This window comes from Trichechus manatus, unplaced genomic scaffold (assembly GCF_000243295.1).
Source record: "Trichechus manatus latirostris isolate Lorelei unplaced genomic scaffold, TriManLat1.0 scaffold00076, whole genome shotgun sequence".
Taxonomy (NCBI): Eukaryota; Metazoa; Chordata; class Mammalia; order Sirenia; family Trichechidae; genus Trichechus; species Trichechus manatus.
Genome location: NW_004444012.1, coordinates 11073515 through 11091692, shown reverse-complemented (window position 1 = coordinate 11091692; position 18178 = coordinate 11073515). Strand labels below are relative to the sequence as shown.

General features: G+C 38.6%; 1 protein-coding gene across 3 annotated transcripts in view; it reads left to right on the top strand.

Annotated features, from left to right (window-relative positions):
* TTBK2 (tau tubulin kinase 2) overlaps positions 1-18178 on the top strand; it is a 201838-nt gene that overhangs the window by 148957 nt on the left and 34703 nt on the right. For all 3 annotated transcript variants that reach the window (XM_004380675.2, XM_023735188.1, XM_023735187.1), the window contains 2 exons: positions 1934-2026; positions 2701-2826. In XM_004380675.2, the coding sequence (XP_004380732.1) occupies positions 1934-2026; positions 2701-2826 (219 nt within the window). The remainder of the gene's footprint in view (positions 1-1933; positions 2027-2700; positions 2827-18178) is intronic.

Here is an 18178-nt window from a genome sequence, read left to right as displayed (position 1 = left end):
AGGATTCATTACACAGGAACAATTTCACAATAATGATTGTCACTTTATGTGGTGACATAGGCGTGCAACTAGTGGCTTCTCCAGAGGTGCTTCTCTAATTTAAAAAGGTTTCCCAGATAATTCTAATATGCTTCTCTCTTCCATATTCCTCAACCCTGATTTGATTATCTCTAAAAATAATACACTCCATTTCTTTCTTTCTTTCTTTCTTTTTTTTTTGATACTATTAAAATTTAAGCACGAATAATTCCCCAACAATACAAGGACTTTTCAAAACACTTAGACTCTATTTACTCTGTCTCCTTGCTGTCCTAGATTTTAATCCTATGTTAATGTTTGTTTTATGTCAGTACTTTGAAGAAATTATTCTACATTCTTCCCATTCTATAGTTGTTAGGAAGATTTTTGTCCATTTAATAGTTATTGCTTTGTATTTCATTTGCCCTTTTTCTTTGGCTGCTTTTAAAGTCTTTTCTTTGGTGTCCTGCAGATACACTCATATGTGCCTAGGTGTGAGTTTCTTTATATTGATTCTGTTTGGGAATTTTTTTTTTTTTTTTTTTTTTGTGCTTCCTAAATCTGAACATTCATGCCTTCCATCAATTCTGGAAGATTCTCAGATGTTACGTCTTTAATTATTGCCACGCCCCCTTTCTGTCTATACTCTTTTTTCCAGAGCTCCAGATTTTGTGTTAGACCTTCTTATTCTGCCCTGTGTGTCTCCTAAATTCACTTCCAGATTTTCTGTGTCTCTATGCTACATTCTAGATTTCTTCAGATTTGTCTTCTAGTTCATTCATTCTTTTTCTGCTGTATTTGATCAGCTCCTTAACTTGTCCATTGAGTTTTTTAATTTCTCTAGTTGCACTTTTTATTTCTAGATATTCTTTTTTGGTTTCTTTTTCAAATCTAATTGATCTTTGTTTTGATGGAATATGGTTCATTTCTCGTGATTTTGATTTTTTTAATTTAAACATTTTAAACCTTCTTGTTTCATATTGTATATCCTATCTATCCTATAATTCCATTTTGAAAACTCTTGGATATCTAATTCTGCTCTTTGTAGTTTCTCCTGCGTTTAGCTTGTGATAGCCAGCTTCCTAATATATTTTATAATTTTGAATAATGAGCTTCTGTTTGGTGGGCATTATCTAAAGGACTCCTATGAGACCTAGATTTAAGGGTGCTTTTATGTCAAGAGGATTTTTTCATTTGACTTTGCCATTACTACATGACATGATCACCCAGAAAACATTTGAAGTTAATTTTCAGGCTTGATTTCCCAGATCACACAGATGGTATAAATTCTGAGGACGAATTTTTTTTTTAACCACTCACTTTGTCCCTTTTTGATTTTAGTTGAATTTTACAGAAAAACAAAAATTTGCAAGGTAACTTACATACCAAATATTGCACTAAGATTTAGCCGTTTGAGGGTCCTGGTTATGTGGTGGTGGTCGGGGGGAAGGGGAAGTGTCTCAGTTACAACTATACTGTGTAGGACAAACACCTTCATGCCTGTTCCCTTCCTGATTGCTAAAACCTATGACACATGCCTCCAGAACAGCCAGCAACAAAACTTTATCACCAGCTTGTTTCTCTTGTTTCTACCTGTCTTTTTATTTTGGCCCTTAGATTTCCCTTACATTTTAATGAAGTCATTTATTAATCAATAGGCTGTTGTATTATTTTCAGCATTTCTGGACTTTTGGATGTTCCTTGTATCAAAAAAATTTTCAAAATATCTAGTTTGCCATTTGATTGCTATATAGATATGTAGATCTATAGATATATTTACTAGATAATTTTATGGGAAATACATTTACATTTTTAGGCCTAATAAGATGAAACCAAATGTTTAGGCCTCAGACAATGTACTGTCCTCACACAGAGTGATACTATATTGTGAATGAGTTCTGTTTTGTTTATGAAGGAAATGGGAAGACATGATGACCTCTGGTCCTTGTTCTACATGTTGGTGGAGTTTGTGATTGGTCAGCTGCCTTGGAGAAAAATAAAGGACAAGGTAATTTTGGAAATTGAGATGTCAGTTTTGATGGGGAAAAGAAGAAAAATTTCTTCTGACTAAGCTTTTTTGTTGAGAATCTACTTAAGTGTAAGAATTAAAATTTACAAGCACTTTAACTATGTTCCAAAATGTATATTTTTCTCTCAATGAGCAGGTATTAGAGGTCTAATTAACGTTATGACTCTTCTGTGTACATGGAGAATTGTACTACTTTAAGTACATTCATTACCTCTGATTTGATTTCTAGTACTCCCTCTTAGCCTTTATCTTTACTAGATCTCTGTTTTTATTTGTTTGTTTTAGTTATAAATCAAGTAAGCTTTTAGTTTTGAACTGCCACATTATATTACTTGTTTTGAAAGTTGTAAAGTTATTGTATTGATACAGAAAAGTAGAACAGATTTAAGATCTGCTCTTTCTTTTGGGAAGCTGTCAGTTCACTGATGCAAAACTCTGAGTTACCCTTTTGGTTCTGCATTAGATAGAGTCTTTTCTCCCCCCTCTTAAAGCACTGTGCATTGAGCTATTAGTAAGAGCGCAGTTCTTGCTTTATCCTTAATTATCCACTATCTCATTACGCAGTACATACCCTTGAGACCATTACTGAGGGATTCTTAATGTATAGATGCCAAGAGAAATTGACTTTGGTTCCTTTTCTCTTTACTTCCCAGGAGCAGGTAGGCTCTATTAAGGAGAGATACGACCACAGGCTCATGTTGAAACATCTCCCTCCAGAATTCAGCATGTTTCTGGATCATATATCATCTTTGGATTATTTTACAAAACCAGACTACCAGGTAATCATATTGTGAGTGCTGTGGGTTAATTCATCTCCTATCTTAGCCTCTGCCTTGACTCATTATAGCTTTAAGGGTATTGTAAGTGAGTGTGAATGATCCCTAGAAAATACAATTTTAATGCATCCTGAGCAATGTGGTGTAATTAACTGATGATGACAGTTTCAGTGTGTGTGTCTTTTTCCTCCCTTCTGGATTTAAAATTTTAGATTTGCTCATCATGTAACAAATTTCACTGTTCCTGCTGTGATTCATCTGGTATAGAGAACTGCTGATAGTTCAGATATATGTAAATTCTATAGCTAATTTGTTGAGGAAGGGCAGTGTGCAACTAGATAATGTATCTGTCGAGGGCTTAAGGGCTGCATATCATATGTTCATATGCTATGGAACAACAATCAGTGAAGGTTATTGGCTCCGTTTTGTCTCTGTTCAGTGAATCATTTCCTTAGAGCATCAGTTAATGAGGCCTTGTAAGGGTCAGCTAGATTTACCACAAATTGCATCCCTAACCCCAACCAGCCATATTTCAGAAGACTCTGTTGCTCTTAGGGAGAATTTGGTCAGGGCTTAATGCAAACTGATCGCTATCACTGAAAACATAAATGGAGCCACACATCGATTAATAGTAAGTGTACCATTTTTATCTGCAAAGGACAACACGTAGATTCTGCTGCCTGTTAATGGAGTTTTGTCTGTACGGTTAGATTCTAAAGTGTTGTCAGGGTCACCCAGTCAAAAGACCAAGACTGTCTACAGCATGGTGAACTTATTTGCTTAGAGTAATTATTTCTCTATGAAATTGCAGCTTTTGTATAAAATAAAAACAGGTTATAAAGGACAGTGGCCACATACAACCTTGGATCCTTAAAGACCTAAGTGGATGAGCTTGTCTTCTTGCTTTCTGAACTATATAGACTGTCTAACAAGTGAGGAGTAAGGTTGCCTGACCCAAGCCATGGTGTTTTCCGTCACCTCATATGCATTTGAAAGCTGGACAATGAATAAGGAAGACTGAAGAAGAATTGATGCCTTTGAATTATGGTGTTGACAAAGAATATTGAATATACCACAGACTGCCAGAAGAATGAACAAATCTGTCTTGGGAAAAGTACAGCCAGAATGCTCCTTAGAAGCAAGGATGGCGAGACTTCATCTCACGTACTTCAAACGTATCATCAGGAGGGACCAGTTCCTGGAGAAGGACATCATGCTTGGTAAAGTTAGAGGGTCAGTGAAAAAGAGGAAGACCCTCAGTGTGGTGGATTGACACTGTGGCTACAACAATGGGCTCAAACACAGTAACAGTTGTGAGGATGGCACAGGACTGAGCCGTGTTTCGTTCTGTTGTACGTACATGGGTTGATATAAGTGGAAACCAACTCGATGGCACCTAACAACAGCAACAAATGGAGAAAATACGTTGTATACAGGCTGCTTTGGAGTGTGTTCTTATTTTACATTTTATATGTATTTTCTGAAGTAGAGTTCACATTACTTTCAGTAAACTAATGGAATTTTACTTCTACAATTAGACTCAAAGGAGCTGGAAATGTGCTAACTTGCCCATCTTGGGTGCTAATAATTAGTTTCATTGACAAAATTTGCATGGTATAAACATTTAGCATAGTAAAAAAATTCTGATCACATTTTCCTCTTAGCTATGCCTATAATCTAAAGAAGACTACCATGTTCACCAGCTAAAGTTTGAAATTTAGACTATAATAAATTTTATTTAAATTAACCTGTTATTGTTCTCAAGATTTTCATTTAGACATTCTCTTAGAGACTTTTGTATCTTTCTATCAACTAATAACAAAACAATGTATAGTAATTTTTCTATTTTTAGAAGAGAGTGAGCAGGCATAACATTTTCTTTGTTTTGCAGATTCCATAAATAATCTAGTTCTTTTCTGCTCTCTGACCTTTCATACACAGTGAGTAGAAGCAGAGGGCAGGTGGATGGGAGAAGGATAATTGGGGAAAAGATGTTGGTGTAAATGACCTTTTTCCTCCTGCGGTATCTTTCTAGCACCCTTTACATTTGTGCCGTCTGGCACACACACACAAATTTAAAGGTCGCAGATCAGTTCTCAAAGTCTAAAAAAGTAAACTCGGAGCAGAGAGACAATAAATCAATAACCAGTGCCACACCTTTAAAAAAAAAAAAAAATCAATTGGCCATGTTTCTGGGGTCTATTTCTGGACTCCTTATTCTATTCCACCTATATGATCTATGTTTGCCAATGCAGCTGTCTTAAAATCAGGTAGTGTGGTTCCTTCACGATTATCCTTCATTTTCAAAATTGTTTTGGCTATTCTGATTTCTTTGTGGAATTTTAATTATGAACTCAATTTCTTTAATAGTTGTAGAACTGTTAATGTTATCTATGTCATCTTGGATGAGTGTGTCAGGGGTCCCTAAGACCACCCCCATATTTGGAGATTTGATAGAAGAAATTATGGGACTCAGCATATAGTTGTATTCACAGCTAAGACTTATTACAGTAATGTAGTAAGGGTATCCGATCAGATGATAAGGGGAAAATACAGGCAGAATTTGGAGAAAACTATCTGCAGGTGTCCTTATACTCTTTCCCTCCCATGAGGAATCACAAAGAGCGTGCTCTTGCCTCAACAGTGAAAATGGAGCAACATGTGTACGATGTTTCTACCCAGGGAATCCAAGTAGAGGTCAGTGCCCAGGATTTTTACTGGGGGCTGGTTACATATGGAACCCTGGTGGTGCAATGGTTAAAGCACTCTGCTGCTAGTTGAAAGGTCCGTGGTTCAAACCCACCAGCTGCTCCATGGAAGAAACATGTGGCAATCTGCTTCTGTAACGATCCACAGCTTTGGAAACCCCATGGAGCAGTTCTTCTGTATCCTTTAGGGTCACTATAAGTCAGGATCGACTCGGTGGCAATGGTTTTTTTTTTTTTTTTTAGTTTGGGTCACATAAGCACCCACTCTTAGCACATACCAAAATTCTAGATGCCTACCAGACCACACTGTACAGTCTAAGCACAGTAAACCACCTTTACGTATCAGGGAATGGTGGGAGCGCCCCCTAAATCTGTGTTCCCAGAGCAGTGTTGACATCCCCAACTGTAACTGTAGATTTGTCTGTTTCTCCTTTCACTCTTTCAATTTTTGCCCCATGTGTTTTGAAGCTCTGTTTTTAGGTGCATACACATTTAGGATTATTATGTATTCTTGGTGAATTGACTCTTACATCAACATGTAAATGTCCTTCTTCAACCCTAGTTACTTTCTTTGCTCTGAAGTCTACTTTGTTTGCTATTAATAATGTCACTCCAGATTCATTTTGATTAGTGTTTCATGGTGTATATTTTTCTATTCTTTTACTTTTAACCTACTTAGGTAATTTTATTTGAAATGAGTATCTTGTAGATAGCATATAGTTGGGTCAAGGTTTTTTTTTCTTTCTATCCATTCTGTTTATTTCTGTTCAAGCCCCATCTTTTGAGGCTTGTCTTAAATGGTAGCTTTACAGAGAGACCTTCCCTGACCACTTGGTATGAGATGAGGTTGAAAAGAGAGGCAGAGACCAGACCACACAGGGCCTTTCAGGTGTTGGTAAGGATTTTGGATTTTATTCTCAGCGCGACAAGAAGTCTTTGAAATGTTACAAGCAGAAGCATGATGATCCACTTTGTGTTTTAAGAGGATACTTTTGCAGTTGTGTACATTCAAATGAGGCAAAAGGAAAACTGGAGACTAGTTGGAAAGTACTGAGATAGGCTGAGCTGTGCTGAATGTAGCAAAAATTTATTTCTTGATCACATAACTATCTAGTCAAGTTGGGTGGCTCTCCTAGGCAGCTCTCGAGTAGTAACTTGGGGATCTAGACCCTATCCATATGTGATGCGGTCATTTTCAATACGTAGTCTCTACATTCATTAGGAGGAGTCCCTGGATGGTGCAAATGGCTAATGCACTCAGCTGCTAACTGAAAGGTTGGAGGTTCAAGTCCACCCAGATGTGCCTCAGAAAAAAGCCTTGGCAATCTACTTCTGAAAAATCAGCCATTGAAAACTCTGTGGGGCACAGTGGTACTCTAACACTCAAGGGGTCACCGTAAGTGGAAGTTAATTCTATGGCAACTAGTACTGGTACGTGCACAGTCATCAGAACGGGGAAGCGCACGCATGGATGATAGCTTAGAGGTTTTGTTGCCAGTCCTGGTAGTGATACGCAACACACTGGCCCAAATCTAACTGCAAGGGGTCTGGGAAATAGTCTTTCCTTGTAGCCAGGGGGCAAGAGGTGATAATGGCCTTGACTTGGACATAAGTAGATATAAGTAGATAAATTGTTGTCTCTACATTTTTTTTTTTAATTCTGCGTAATAAAATATATATAACATAAAATTTGCCATTTTAACAATTTTTAAGTGTACGGTTCAGTGACAGTAATTACATTCACAGTGTTGTGCAACCCTCACCACTATCTATTTCTGAAATGTTTTCATCACCCCAAATAGAAACTCCGTACGCATTAAGCAGTAACTCCCCGTTCCCCCCACCTCCCAGCCCCGGTAACCGCTAATCTACTTTGGTCTTTATACATTTGTCTGTTCTAAATATTTCATATAAGTGTGATCAAGGCATGTGCTAACTGAGCCGAAGGACAGACAGAATCACAGACACATTAAAAATGTCTTCAGGGTTCATCCATGTAGTAGCATGTATCAGAACTTCATTTCTCTTTGTGGCTGAATAATGTTCTATTGTATGTATGTACCACATTTTCTTTATCCATTGATCTATTAATGGACACTTGGGTTGTTTCCGCCTTTTGACTATTATGAATAATGCTGCAATGAACATTGGTGTACAAGCCTTGCTTCTATCTCTTTGACCTTATCTCCTTTCATCCCCCATTGTACTTATGTGATCCAGCTATACTGTACCCCGTGATACAGTCAAATGCGCCTACAGCCATTCTCCCAGCATGCCCTGCCTCGAATGCCTTTGTTTCAGAACTCTGCTTGGCTTGTTAAATTGAAAGCCTGACTCAGATGCCAACTCCTCTACAGTCTCCTCTGGTTCTTTCCATACAGGGATGATTTCTTCTGCTCCACTCTTCAGGCAGCACTTTGTTTTGTCTCCCTTCCTAGGTAAGCTCCTTTAGAGCCAGGACTTTGTACATTTTTCTCAGATTCCTAAAGAACTTAGCACAGTGATAGGCATTTAATAAAAGTTTGCCAAATTGAATTAAATCAATTTAATCTCATAATTGCTTCTGTAGAATGTAAACTCCCTGAAGACAGGACTATGTTTTGCTCACCTTTGTATTCCTACCACTAGGGACAATAGGTATTCAATGTGCATCTGAATCAATCAATGGAAATTTGTTATAACTATGGAGTATAGTAGAGTCACAGAAAATTCGTGTTTATTTGATTCACTTGAAATCAACAGTACATTCAGGAGGTAGAAAGAACATATTTAATGTGTCTGTGATCTTGGGCTCAGTTAGCACATGCCGTGAGGTGAAGGTGATGGGGCACTGCCCTTATGAGTCTGCTAGTCCCTCAGTCTGTCGTTGGCAGCAACCCAGCATCAGGCTTTACTAAATGTGATTCTCATGTTTAAAGGAATAGTACATTGTTTGGTACAGTTGACCCTTAAATGCAGCCAGGTTACTTCATCCTCATCCATCTAAAAATAGGTGTTTTTTTCAGTGCTGGAGGAAAACCTGCATTGTACCTTTTGAAGCACAGTACTGTTCTGTCCTGTATGGGCATTTTAAGGAGCTCTCCAAGGATAACTTCAGCTATATGCTATTTTTGCCTTGCTTGCTGACTGGCTGTAGCTCTTCTGTCCTGGAAACAGCATTGTGCTTAAACGACATGTTTGAATTGGTGCTTTGCTGCACACCGTTTGTGTGACCTTTCGGAAACTCAGTTTCCTTCTCTGTGGGATGGTAAAAATACCTGCCTTATAGTGATAGGAGATCTTCATGAGGTAGTTATGAGACTGTTCTGTAAATTGTTAAGCATCATGTGTTTTTACATGTACCTCAGTGACACTGCACTTGCTTATGATTATCTCACTCTTCTTTGTTCTTATATTCTATTTAACATTACTTCTTTGTTAATGTAAAGTCTTTCTATTTCCTTTATGCTGCTTTGTCCTGTAAGGCAATGAGAAAATGTTGTTTACCTTTTTACTGGCCTTGCTGGAGGCATTGAGAAACCTTAGTATGTTGCCAGGCAGTTTGTCTGTGGGCTGATTGAGCACCTGAGAGGGAAGCACTGGTTATCAGTCAGAACTGTTGGCTGAGCAACCATGCTGCCTCCTACTGCCTCAGGTCCTGCAGCATGGGGCAGCCAACTCTGGGGCCACTCCTGAATTGCCTTTAAAAAACAAACAAAAAAAACCATTGCTGTCAAGTCACTTCCGACTCATGGTGACCCTGTAGGACAGAGTAGAACTGCCCCCATAGGGTTTCCAAGGCTATAATCTTTATGGAAGCAGACTGCCACATGTTTGTCCCGTGGAGCAGCTGGCAGGTTCGAACCACCAACCTTTCAGTTAGCAGCCAAGTGCTTAACCACTGCGCCAGCAGGGCTTCTGAGTTGCCTTAGTTTCTTGATATAAATGGTGGAAACAGCTAAAGCTCTGCAGCTTCTTCAGCTCATTCTCTTTGTTTGACCTCGTCTTTTTCTTGTTCTGGCCTCCAGAGGATGAGGTGCAATGCAATTTTTTTCTTTCCCAGTGTTGCTAAAATATCCTTGAAAAGGAGAGAAGTCTAGAACATGTACATCTCTTTCCCACTGTTACATCTACTTATCATTGAAATAAGGAATTTCTTTTGCAGTGAAATGATCTGTCTTTGAATCAGCCAGGCCAGCATCGCCATTGTCCTCTCCTGGTTAAGTGCTTTATTGAACAATTAATTTACGATTTATTAGCAGGATTCTCAGTGAGTCCTCAGTATCACATTACAAATAACTCTTGTGTTTTGCGGAGGCTGGACTTTATCTACATTCTCTTTGAAAGGACAAACTGGGATTTCATATGGAAGTAAATATGATACCTCCACTGAGCAGCTATTGATTGCATTTTGCGCAAAGGATAAGAGTAGGCATACCTCCCTGTCAGATGCCTGACTGCTGTAAAGAATATGGATATTCCAGGTGATGGGAGCCAGAACCAAGCATGTTTGTGGGCTACACATGCTTACGTATACAATCAAATTATTTTAGATAATACATTTTTTTGTTGATTATTTTTTTCTAGTTATTAAAAGCAATATATGACCATCTAGAAGTGTGGAAATTATTTTTAAAAAATTTAAAATCAAAATTACTTAGAATCTCATCACTCAGATGTAGTAACTGATTTTTTATGTTTTATGCGTGTGTGTGTGTGTGTGTGTGTGTCTTGAATAATTTTACTTTAGAAAAATCATTATATATCCCATTAGAATAAGAAAAGCAGACTTCTCTTATTCATAAGTGCAAGTACACGGGAGATGGATACAAATAATCCACAACAGTTGCCAAATAAAAATACGGCATTTTTACAAAACTCTGCAGACCCACCTGCTACCTCTTCCTTCCCTCTCCTCCCTCCCAACTTCTCCTTCTGCCAGCCACCTCGCCTCCCTTCCGGGAAGATTCACCTTCCTGGCGATGTTACGTTTCTAGTGTTTCTCAGACTGTTTTTCCAGTGACTTCTAGTGCAGTAAACCACCAACATGTTTCTGAAGAGATCCAAGAACAGTCTTAAAGTGTCAGCCACAAGCCCAAAATTTCTCTGCATTCTTCCAATTTATCCTAAAAGTTCATGTTAATTTTGCTTTCTACCCTCTTTGTTTACATTGTATTATAAAATATTATATTAAATGTCTTATCTCTGAGTAAAGTGTTCCAGGAAGCTCTACCACATTTATCAGGTGACTTTAAACTCTGTCATATAGCTGTATCCCTTGGGGGTACACATTACCCTAGTTTGAGAAGCCTGGACTCTGAATTTAGAAGTTTGTGTTTTCTAAGAATTTATTATTAAATAAAAAGTAAAGAAATCAGAAGTATACTATATTTCCGGTGATTCTCAATGGAGAGCGATGGAACATGCTGTCCTGTAGGGAATGTGTCAGAATCATTTGGCAGGCTTCTCATATTCTGCACTACCCCTTTTCCAGTTTGAGAATTGCTTGGCATAGTGAGACCCTGTTCTGATGAGAAAGTGTTTTATTTCTCAACGGTATTAGGTGTATAAAAAAAGAATGCTGTTATTGTTAAAAAAAAACAAACCAAACCCACTGCCATCCAGTTGATTCTGACTACCCTCAAGTCAATTTCAACTCATAGGAACTCCATGTGACAGAGTAGAACTGCCACATAGGGTTGTCTAGGCTGTAATTTTTACAGGAACAGATTGCCAGGTCTTTCTCCTTTGGAGCCACTGGGGCGGTTTGAACCACCAACCTTTCAGTTAGCAACCGAGCACTTTTTGTGTATGTAGAATCTACGAATATTGTTCTCAAATCTATCTGAATGAGTAACAGAGTCAGGGTTTTCTGGTTTTATTATTTATCTTAGCCAAATGTGATATAATGAATTCAGTTACAAATAAAAATGAGTCCTTGACTTGGCTTTTTTCTACTATCCCAATCTGTTAGAGGTTAGTTATTTCAAACTACTCTGGTCCTAAATTAGAAATTTTGCTAAATTAGAAATGTTTTATTCTTTAAAGTATCTGGAGAGCTCTACTCAGTCTGATTTCTGTTCCCACTAGGAACTACACTTTAGTGCCTCAATGCTTTTAGCTTTCCTTCTGTTTCTTCTGTTCTGTGGCCTCCATCCTTCTGCCTCCTGCTGCTGGTCGCTAGTATCACCATCATAGCAACAAACTTTCTAATTTGAGACCCAATGCCATAGGGTGTGTATTCTAGGAAATACAGCACTATGATAAATGTAAGAAAATAATTCCGTGATTAAAGGATATCTGGCATAAAAAATGTTTAGGATCACCTCTGCTGTAGCACAGTACCAGCGGAGTGCTTAGCAGTCACATGTTTAAAGCAAGTGCTGCCTCGATTTTTAGAGTTAGGAGAGGGGTCTAAGGTCTGGTCTTTGAATAGACACTTCTCCAAAGAAGATACAAAAACGGCCAACAAGCACATGAAAAGATTCTCAGCATCATCAGTCATTAAAAACCCACTGCTGTCGGTCGATTCTGACTCATAGCAACCCCGTAGGGTTTCCAAGGCTGTAAATCTGTATGGAAGCAGACTGCCACATTTTTTTCCCATGGAGCAGCTGGTGGTTTCGAACCACCAACCTTTTGGTTAGCAGTCGAGCACTTTAACCACTGTGCCACTAGGGCTCCTTCATCAGTCGTTGTTGTTGTTGGGTGCCATCGAGTCGGTTCCGACTCATAGCAACCCCGTGTAGAATAGAACAAAACGCTGCCCGGTCCTGCACCACCCTCAGAGTCCTTATGCTTAAGCCCATTGTTGCAGCCACCGTCAATCCATCTCATTGAGAGTCTTCCTGTTTTTTGCTGACCCTCTGCTTTACCAGGCATGATGTCCTTCTCCAGGGACTGATCCCTCCTGACAACGTGTCCAAAGTATATGAGACGTAGTCTTGTCACCCTTGCTTCTAAGGAGCGTTCTGGTTCTTCTTCCAAGACAGATTTGTTCGTTCTTTTGGCAGTCCATGGTATAGTCAGTATTCTTGTCCAACACCACAATTCAAAGGCGTCAGTTCTTCTTTGGTCTTGCTTATTCGTCGTCAAGCTTTCACGTGCATCGGAGGTGATTGAAGGCACCATGGCTTGGGTCAGGCGTCCCTTAGTATTCAAGCTGAATCTTTGCTTTTCAACACTTTAAAAACGTCTTTTGCAGCAGATTTTCCCAATTCAATGCGTCTTTTGACTTCTTGACTGCTGCTTTCATGGGTGTTGATTGTGGGTCCAAGTAAAATGAAATCCTTGACAACTTCAATCTTTTCTCCACTTATCATGATGTTGCTTACTGGTCTAGTTGTGAGGATTTTTGTTTTCTTTATGTTGAGGTGCAATCCATACTGACAGCTGTGGTCTTTGATCTTCATCAGTAAGTGCTTCAAGTCCTCTTTGTTTTCAGCAAGCAATGTTGTGTCATCTGCATATTGCAGGTTGTTAATGAGTCTTCCTTCAATCCTGATGCCCCATTCTTCTTCATATAGTCCAGCTTCTCAGATTATTTGCTGAGCATATAGGTATGGTGAAAGGATACAACCCTGACGCCCACCTTTCCTAACTTTAAACCACGCAGTGTTCCCTTGTTCTGTTCGAACGACTGCCTTTTGATCTATGTACAGGTTCCTTATGAGCACAGTAAAGTGTTCTGGAATTCCCATTCTTCGCAATGTTATCCATAATTTTTTATGATCCACATAGTCGAATGCCTTTGCATAGTCAATAAAACAAGGTAAACATCTTTCTGGTATTCCCTGCTCTCAGCCAGGATCCCTGGTTCCGCATCCTCTTCTGAATCAGGCTTGAATTTCTGGCAGTTCCCTGTCGATACACTGCTGCAGCTGCTTTTTGAATGATCTTCAGAAAAATTTACTTGTGTGTGATATTAATGATATTGTTCAATAATTTTCACATTCGGTGGGATCACCTTTCTTGGGAAAAGGCATAAATGTGGATCTCTTCCAGTCGGTTAGCCTGGTAGCTGTCTTCCAAATTTCTTGGCATAGATGAGTGAGTCCTTCAGCACTGCATCCGTTTGTTGAAACATCTGAATTGGTATTCTGTCAATTCCTGGAGCCTTGTTTTTTGCCAGTGCCTTCAGTGCAGCTTGGACTTCTTCCTTCAGTACCACTGGTTCCTGCCTTCCTTCAGTACAGTTGGTTCCTGCTCATATGGTACCTCCTGAAATGGTTGAATGTCAGCCAATTCTTTTTGGTATAGTGACTCTGTGTATTCCTTCCATCTTCTTTTATGCTTCCTAAGTCATTTAATATTTTCCCCATAGAATCCTTCAGTATTGCAACTCAAGGCTTGAATTTTTTCTTCAGTTCTTTCAGCTTGAGAAATGCAGAGCGTGTTCTTCCCTTTTGGTTTTCCATCTCCAGATCTTTGCACATGTCATTATAATACTTTACTTTGTCTTCCCAAGCCACCCTTTGAAATCTTCTGTTCAGCTCTTTTACTTCATCATTTCTTCCTTTTGCTTTTGCTACTTGATGTTCAAGAGCAACTTTCAGAGTCTCTTGTGACATCCATTTTGGTTTTCTCTTTCTTTCCTGTGTTTTTAATGACCTCTTGATTTCTTCATGTATGACGTTCTTGATGCTGTTCCACAACTCATCTGGTCTTCGGTCATTAGTGTTTAATGAGTCAAATCTATTCTTGAGATGGTCTCTAAATTCAGGTGGGATATACTCAAGGTCGTACTTTGGCTCTCGTCAGCTTATTCTAGTTTTCTTCAGTTTCAACTTGAACTTGCATTTGAGCAATTGATAGTTTGTTCTGCAGTCGGCCCCCCACATCAGTTATTTGGGAAATGCAAATCAAAACCACAATAAATACCACTTCACATTCATTGTTGTTAGTTGCCGTCTAGTGACCTCTTACTCATGGTGACCTGTGTATAACAAAACTAAATGTTGCCTGGTCCTGTACCATCTTTATGATAATTGGTATGTTTGAGTCCATTGTTGTAGCTGTTGTGTTGGCCCATCTCATTGAGGGTTTCCCTCACTTTTTCTGACCCTCTACTTGATGGCTGTAATCAAAGAGACAGATATTTGTGAGTCTGTGAAGAAATTGGAACCACACTGTTGGTGGGAATGTAAAATGGTACATTTCCTTTAGAAACAGTTTGACAGTTCGTCAAACAGTTAAACATAGAGTTACCCTATGATACAGAAATTCAACTCCTAGTTATATACCCAAGAGAAATGAAAGCATATGTTCACACAAAATCTTGCACATGAGTGTTCATAACAGCATCATTCATAATAGCCATAAAGTGGAAACAACCCACATGTCCACCAATTAATGAATGGATATATAAAAGGTAGTATATCCACACGCTGGAATGTTATTCAGCAATAAAAAGAAGTATTAATACATGCTGCAACATGAATGAATTTTGAAAACATTATGTTAAGTGAAAGAATCCAGTCACAAAGGACAACATATCGTATGATTCCATTTATTTGAAATGTTGAGAATAGGTAAATCCATAGAGGCTGAAAGTAGATTAGTGTTTGCCTCAGGCTGGGGAAGATGGGGAGATGATGGGATTCAAGGGTACAGATAAGGGATACAGGGTTTCTTTTAGGAATAATGAAAATATTCTAAAATCGATGGTGGTGATGGATACACAACTCTGTAAATGTACAAAAGGGTATTTAAAGTAAACTGAGTGACTCACTTTAACTTAGTGAATTGGATGATATGTGAATTAAATCTCAATAAAGTTATTAAAAAATGTTTTGTTTTAGCCATGTTAAGTTTGAAACGTTGGTTAGACTTCCAAGTGGGTATGTTAAGTAGGCATTTGTGTATGTGTCTTTGTGTGTGTATGTGTACAAATAAATTTGGAAATCATCAGCATGTAGTCATGGGACTGGATGAGATCACCTAGGAGATAGGCTAGAATCTAGATCAGGGGTTGGCAAACTACAGCTGCTGGCCAAATCCATCCCACCATCTGTTTTTGTATGGTTTGTAAGCTAAGAATGGCTTTTACTTATAAGTGGTTAACAATAATCAAAAGAATAATATTCATGACATGTAAAAGTATATGAAATTCACATTTAAGCGTTCATAAAATTTTATTCAAACACAGCCATGCTCACCCATGTACATACTGATGGCTGCTTTCACTCTACAATGGCAGAAATGAGTAGTTGCAGCTATGTGGCCCACAAAGCCTAGAACATTTACAGAAATTTAATGACCCCTGACCTGAATAGAGAAGTTGGCCAAGGCCTGAGCCCTCATGTGTTTTACAATATTTAGAGAAGTTAGGTAAACTGAACGGAGTTGCCAGTGGATAACAAGGAGAAAAAATTTACACTATGGTCATATTTCTGTAAAAAGAAAGTACACAAATATGTATGTGTGCATGCATTAAAAGTTTCTATAGGATACAGGTTTTATATGTGGAAGGGTGTGCAAGAATCTATTAACAGTGGAATGAGAATTTATTACCTGTTGATGAATGAGACCAGGAACTGGGCAAAGTGGGGCAGCTTTTACTTTTTACTTTATACTCATTAATACTGTTTGAGTTTTCTTACCATGAGAAAATTTTACTTTTATAATAAAAAAAAAAAAAATAGAAAGAAAAAAGAAACTTAAATTTACACAGTTATTGAGTACCGGGATTTGAGTTCTGGTTTGTCTGATTCAAAAGTCCATGCTATTTCCATTATGTCAATTGAGTGTGTAATTGTTGATCTTGGTGGCCATGGGTTGAGTTTTAGTATGAATGTCCTGGGAGGAGGTAAGGCTTGCAGTAAATTTTAAGATAAATATGGATATTATAAAATAGAAAAGGACTTAGAGGTTGACTTCCGAGTAGGGTTTATAGAATGAGGATAGGCGCAGAGATAAGTAGGAAGCAGACAAAAAAAGATTGGCTAGATCAAGAAAAATGAGTTTTATTATCAAGAACAATGATGAATCTGCAAAACATCTCACAACATGGATGAATCTGAGGGCATTATGCTGACTGAAATATGTCAATCACAAAATAAGTCAATTACAAAAGGACAAATACTATATGAGACCACTATTATAACAGTTTCCACACAGAAACAATCTTTGATGGTTATGAGGGAGGGGAGGAGTGTTGAGGGAAAAACGCTAACTAGATAGTAGATAAGTGGTACCTTTGGTGAAGGGTAAGACAGAACACGGTACTGGGGAAGTCAGCACAGCTTGACCAGGACAAAGTCATAGAAGCTTCACAGACACATCCAAACTCCCTGAGGGACTGAGGTACTGAGCTGAGGGCTGGGGACCGTGGTCTTAAGGGACATCTACCTCAATTAGCATAACATAGTTTATAAAGAAAATGTTCTATATCCATCTGTGGTGAGTAGAGTCTGGGGTCTTAAAAGCCTGCGAGAGGCCATCTAAGATACATCCATCCTGGGTGGAGCAAAGAAGAATGAAGAAAACCAAAGACACAGGGAAAAGATTAGTCCAAAGGACTAATGGAGCACAACTACCACAGCCTCCACCAGACTGAGCCCAGAACAACTAGATGATACCTGGCTACCACCACCTATTGCTCTGGCAGGGATCACAGTAGAGGATCCGGAACAGAGCGGTAGAAAAATGTAGGACAAAATTGAAATCCACGCACGCACGCAAGCACGCACGCACCCACACACAGGCACACGCACGCACACGAAAGACCAGACTTGCTGGTCTGACAGAGACTTGAGAAGCCCCAAGAGTATAGCCCCCGGCCACCCTTTTAATTCAGTACTAAAGTCTCTCCTGAGGTTTACCCTTCAGCCAAAGATTAGACAGGTCTATAGGGCAAACATAATATGCATGAGGAATGTGCTTCATAGTTCAATCATGTATATGAGACTGAATGGGCACACTGGCCCCAAAACAAAGACAAGATGGCAGGAAGGGACAGGAAAACAGGACGAATGGCAACGGAACCCAGGGTGGAGAAGGGGAGAGTATTGACACATCACGGGGTTGGCAACCAATATCACAAAGCAATTTGTGTAGTAACTGTTTAATGAGAAACTAATTTGCTGTGTAATCTTTCACCTAAAGCACAATTAAAAAAAAAAAGAAAAGAAGAAAGTGAGTTTTAAAGGGTGAAATTAGAGAGAACAGGACGCTACTTGATGGAACTGAACGAAAGTCTGAGAAAGTTGAATATATGACAGTAATAGCTTCTTTATTGGACATAATGAGATTCAAATAATAATAGTGGAAAATTATTTTAGTAACTGTTTAGGATGAATTAGAGTAGTAGAAATATATGGAGATGGGGAGACCAGCTAAGAAACTGCTGCTTTAAATCCTTTTGAATACAAAGAAGAATATGAATATGTTTTCAAAAGCTATTACCGATATCAGAAGCTAATGATGCAGAAAATAAGAAGTTATTCCTAAAATTAACCAAAAGAGGCAAAATTAGAAGAGCAGATGATTCTGATTTGCCTAACATTTAATTGATCGCATACTAGGTAACATCTCATGTACTACTTGCAATAATCGAGCTCACAAATGGGAAAATTGAGGCTCACAAAAGAAATTTACCCCAATTCATTTATCTGATAAGTAAGGGGAAAGATAGAGATCAAAACTTACAGGCAAAGTTTCAAGTAAAA